The sequence below is a fragment of the Trichechus manatus genome, unplaced genomic scaffold (genome assembly GCF_000243295.1).
Source record: "Trichechus manatus latirostris isolate Lorelei unplaced genomic scaffold, TriManLat1.0 scaffold00185, whole genome shotgun sequence".
Classification (NCBI taxonomy): domain Eukaryota; kingdom Metazoa; phylum Chordata; class Mammalia; order Sirenia; family Trichechidae; genus Trichechus; species Trichechus manatus.
In genome coordinates, this window is record NW_004444121.1 from 4,652,313 (window position 1) to 4,656,953 (window position 4,641).

The window sequence follows — 4,641 nt, forward strand, 5'->3', positions numbered from 1 at the left end:
CCCGCCGGGCCGCACCGGGAGCCATGGCGCGCACCGCGCTCGGCAGGAAGGGCGGGCCTCCGAGGGGCGGGGCGCAGAGTACCGGTGAGGACCCCCGAGGCAAAAAACGGTCCGGCCGCGCCAACCTCCTCCCGCCCGGCGTCCCGTCCCGTGGCTCTCGACTTCCGGGGCGGGACTTCCGGCGCGTGGGCGGTGCCGGGGCGGGTCTGCGGATGGCTGCCTGCTGCCTCCGCGAGTCTCGGGGGAGAGTTCAAGCCCGCGCTCCGGCCCTGCCCCGTCTCCTGGCCCCTCGGGCTCCGGGCTAGGACAGCGCCCCTCGCAGCGCTGCGGAAAGGCGGGCAGCTAGGTCGGGAGCGCGCGGGACCCTGGACCCGGAGGCGCAGGGACCTCGGCGCACCTGGCGGCTGTCCCGAAGCCCACCTGACGCCGGCGAGAGGGCGGTGTCCGGGCTGCTGCTCCGGGCAGAGCCGCCGCTTCCACTTCCCTTCTCAAATTCCGCCTTGCCTCCTGCCGTCGTGGGTGTCGCTGAAGGCATGGACTCAGGTAGGCGCACAAGCCCTAGGAGTGTGCGTGGCGCCTGGGAGATTCCCCTCTCCCGGGGTCCTTGTCCTGTGTCTCTTTCGGGCTAAGGGGGCCGGCGGCGGCTTTGACGGCTCAGATCTGTGAGTAGGAGGATCGGCTTTCCACCATTCTCCCCTGGGGCTGTAACGCGTGCAGCGCGGCTTCCTGCTTCGCCGCCTGCGGGCATTGCTGTGTCGATTTCCCCAGGCAGACAGCGTTCCTTGGTACACTTCAATCTGTTCCTCCCTATGTCCCCTCCAGTTCTCCGGGTCGCAGCAGTCTGAGCTCTTCTCTGAGTCCTGTACGTTTCTCTCAAGCTAGAAGAGACCTTCAGCTCCCGGAAGAGGCGAAGGGGCTTCCCTTGCCCCGAACGGAGAAAGGAGCTGGCTGTGACCTTTGCCCTTCACCAGAAGGTCCAGCCTTGAGCTGCATGGCGGCGCCCCCGCTGGGCCACCTGGTGCTGACCCACCTGCTGGTGGCCCTCTTCGGCATGGGCTCCTGGGTTGCCGTCAGTGGTATCTGGGTGGAGCTGCCCGTGGTGGTGAAGGACCTCCCTGAGAGTGAGTAGAGCTGGTAGGGAAGCAGGCAGGTGCACCTTGAAGGCTGCTCCAGCGCCTTTGGCCACCTTGCCCCTGACGAGCCTCCGTTTCCTGCAGGTTGGAGCCTCCCCTCGTACCTCTCTGTGCTGGTGGCGCTGGGGAACCTGGGCCTGCTGGTGGTGACGCTGTGGGGGCGGCTGGCCCCGGACAAGGGTGAACAGGCCCCTATCAGGGCGGTGCAGGTGCTGAGTGTGTTGGGCATGGCCCTGCTGGGCCCCCTGTGGCACCAAGTATCCCCTGTGGCAGGGCAGCCCCACTCAGTGGCCTTCCTAACACTGACCTTGCTCCTGGCCCTGGCCTGCTGTGCTTCTAACGTCACTTTCTTGCCCTTCCTGAGCCACCTGCCGCCTCCCTTTCTGCGGTCCTTCTTCCTGGGTCAGGGCCTCAGCGCCCTGCTGCCCTGCATGCTGGCCCTGGCTCAGGGCGTCGGTCGCCTCAAGTGCCCACCAGCCACCTCCAACGGCACCCTGGGGCCTCCCCACTACTTCCCGGAACGCTTCTCTGCCAGCTCCTTCTTCTGGGCACTGACAGCCCTGCTGGTCACCTCGGCGGCTGCCTTCCAGGGTCTCCTGCTGCTGTTGCCATCCTTGCCACCACCACCATCTGTACCCACAGAGGGACCAGGTCCTGGCCTTCTGGAGGGGGCCCCACGAGCTGGTCCTGAGGAGGAGAAAGAGGTGGAGGAGGAGGTCTTGCCCCTGCAGGAGCCACCGAGCCAGGTGGCAGGCACCACCCCTAGCCCCGACCCCAAGGCCCACGGGCTGCTGTCGGCCCACAGTGTCTGCCTGCTGGGCCTGCTGACTGTCACCAATGCTCTGACCAATGGCGTGCTGCCCGCCGTGCAGAGCTTCTCTTGCCTGCCCTACGGGCGCCTGGCCTACCACCTGGCCGTGGTGCTGGGCAGTGCCGCCAACCCCCTTGCCTGCTTCCTGGCCATGGGCGTGCAGTGCAGGTGAGAAAGGGGCCCCAGGCCCTTGGGGGTGGAGCGTGGGGCTGGGGTAAGTTTTGGCAAGGCCAGCCCTGAGTCTCCGCTCCCCTGCAGGTCCCTGGCGGGCCTGATCAGTGTCACTCTGCTGGGTGTGTTCTTTGGGGCCTACGTGATGGTGCTGGCGATCCTAAGCCCCTGCCCGCCCCTGGTGGGCACCTCTGCAGGGGTGGCCCTTGTGGTGAGTGCCAGCCCACGTTGAGGTGGGGAGGACAGCAGGAGGGGAGAGGAGCGGAGGGACACCCTGCCCAGTCTCCTGCTGTCCTCTCCCTCAGGTGGTGTCCTGGATGCTGTGTCTGGGCCTGTTCTCCTACGTGAAGGTGGTGGTGAGCTCCCTGCTGCATGGTGGGGGCCGGCGGGCACTGCTGGCAGCAGGTGGGGCCATCCAGGTGGGCTCGCTGCTCGGGGCTGTGGCCATGTTCCCTCCTGCCAGCGTCTACCATGTGTTCCGCAGTGGGGAGGACTGCGTGGACATGTGTGGCCCCTGAGCTGGCCGGGCGGGGTCCTCGTCTGCCCACCTGTCTTCACCTCCCGGCTGCCTCAGTGCCCGCCTGCCCCCCACACACACTCTGGACACCTGCACACTCCTTGGGACCCTGGCACTCAGGCCAGGGTGGGGACCAAAGAGCAGGCAGGGCCAGGACAAGCCCGGGGCTTCGGGCTCATGTCCTTCTCTGCGTGGGACCTGTTGTGGAATTTGCAAAATAAAGCCTGTTATTTCTGCAGGAGGATTCGTTACTCCTGACAGACCACACACACGCACACATCTGGAGTACTAACCCTGCCTGTCCAGAGGGGCCCCCAGCCTCCACACTTCCCAGGACTCTGGCACAACTTCCAGGGAACCTGGTCCCCAGCCACCCCTAGGCTGCTCTTATAGGTCCTAGTCCACCACCTGACCCCAGGACCACCCCCTCCTCTTTGGAGCCCACCACAAGAGAACTGCCTGGAGGTGGGGTGGAGGCCAGCTCCCAGGGCCCAGGGTCAGTCTTCTGGAGAGTTCTTCAGGACACCCCCCCTCAACCGCTGCAAGGTACCTCCTCCACAGGTGGCTCTGGAGGGGGTGGGGGCAGAGCCAGCTGGGGATGACGGTCAGGCAGGATGGGTGTCGTAGTTGTCTAGTGGTGCTATAACAGAAACACTGCCAGTGGCTGGCCTTAACAAAGAAAAGTTTATTCTCTCAGTCTAGGAGACTAGAAGTCAGAATTCACGATGCCGGCTCCAGGCGAAGGCTTTGTCTTTGTCGGCTCTGGGGGAAGGTCCTTGTCATCAATCTTCCCCTGGTCTAGGAGCTTCTCAGTGCAGGGACCCCGGGTCCAAAGGACACACTTCCTTCCTGGTTCTTCGTTCTTGGTGGTATGAGGTTCCTTTGTTTTTCTGCTGCTTCTTTCTCGTATATCTCAAAAGAGATTGATTTAAGATACAACCTAATCTTACAGCTTGAGCCCTGCCTTGTTAACGTAAGTGTCTATAATCTTGCTTGATGACCATCGTAGAGGTAGGATTTACAACACACGAGAAAATCACACCAGATGATTGTGACCACAATCACACGATACTGGGAATCACGGACTGGCCAAGTTGATACACGTTTTGGGGGGACACAATTCAATCCATAACAATGGGGCTGTTTCAGCTGGGGTCCCTGTGGCACCTGGGAATGATGCTTGCCTGCTGGTGACTTAGACCAGGGTTTCGTGTGAGGTGTGAGCTGTGGTGGGAGCTGCGTGAGTGGTACTCAGAAGAGACTGGACCATGTGGTGCCAGCTGTCCATCCCAGGTCCCTTCTGTCCAAGAGCATCCCCCTCCCCGGAACCACCAACCTTTCTAGCTTCAACAGTCAAGCCCCCAGACGCCCCAAACCCTTTACTTGGGCAAACCCAGCTGGTATCTGTCTGGGTCACTGGCAGGTGGCCCCTGGCTCCAGCAGCCCAAGCCCTGCCTCCAGTCAGCAGTCAGGCCCTTTGCATGTTGGCATTTGCCAGGGTCAGGGCCTTAGCACCAACCACAGCTATGCTGAGCAGGTGGCCTGGGGCTCCCGCATGGGCTGGAGCCACCTGGAAGGGGTGTGCACCTGAACTGGGCAGCCAGGGCTGAGAGAGTCGGGGGGGAGCATGTGATGGGGTGTGGGCAGAGGCTGGGCACTGCTGCCTCCTCTTGGCCTCGTGGGAGGGAGGCAGGACAGACCCGGGTTCTGACCCCACGTGGCGCCCAGACCCAGTGTCCACAGAGGAGAGAGGGGCGTGTGCAGTCTGAGGCGCGGCCAGTGGAGCAGACGCTGAGGGAGGGGGCTCCTGCCCTGGCCGCCCACGCCCCTCCCCGGTTGTTCTGGTTTCCGGATGCCTGTCCTGAACTTCAGAGGCCTTCTGGCCTTGACTTGGCTGCACATGGGCTTTTGAAGGGCTTCCTCTTTCTCCCCTCCCTGTCTGGGCAGGACCAGTGAGCAGGAGGCAACTCCTGAGGGAGAGTCCTCCCAGCCGTGACCACAGAAGCCCT

General features: G+C 63.6%; 2 protein-coding genes across 2 annotated transcripts in view; one reads left to right on the top strand and one right to left on the bottom strand.

Annotated features, from left to right (window-relative positions):
* Window positions 1-25, bottom strand: part of FBXL6 (F-box and leucine rich repeat protein 6) — a 3,003-nt gene extending 2,978 nt beyond the window's left edge. The window contains exon 1 of the mRNA XM_023741621.1: window positions 6-25. Coding sequence (XP_023597389.1) covers window positions 6-25 — 20 coding nt within the window. The remainder of the gene's footprint in view (window positions 1-5) is intronic.
* A 233-nt stretch (window positions 26-258) lies between these two features.
* Window positions 259-3,356, top strand: SLC52A2 (solute carrier family 52 member 2). The gene is made up of 5 exons (XM_004387398.2): window positions 259-543; window positions 879-1,121; window positions 1,218-2,112; window positions 2,203-2,326; window positions 2,421-3,356. The coding sequence occupies exons 1-5, from the start codon at window positions 534-536 to the stop codon at window positions 2,631-2,633; spliced, it is 1,485 nt and encodes a 494-aa protein (XP_004387455.2). The 5' UTR covers window positions 259-533; the 3' UTR covers window positions 2,634-3,356.
* The last annotated feature ends 1,285 nt before the right edge of the window (window positions 3,357-4,641 follow it).

Excerpts from the sequence above, each read along its gene's own strand:
- SLC52A2 (XM_004387398.2), top strand. Across the intron at positions 1,122-1,217 it reads GGTGAAGGACCTCCCTGAGA|GTTGGAGCCTCCCCTCGTAC; the intron begins GTGAGTAGAGCT and ends CGTTTCCTGCAG. Across the intron at positions 2,327-2,420 it reads CTGCAGGGGTGGCCCTTGTG|GTGGTGTCCTGGATGCTGTG; the intron begins GTGAGTGCCAGC and ends CCTCTCCCTCAG.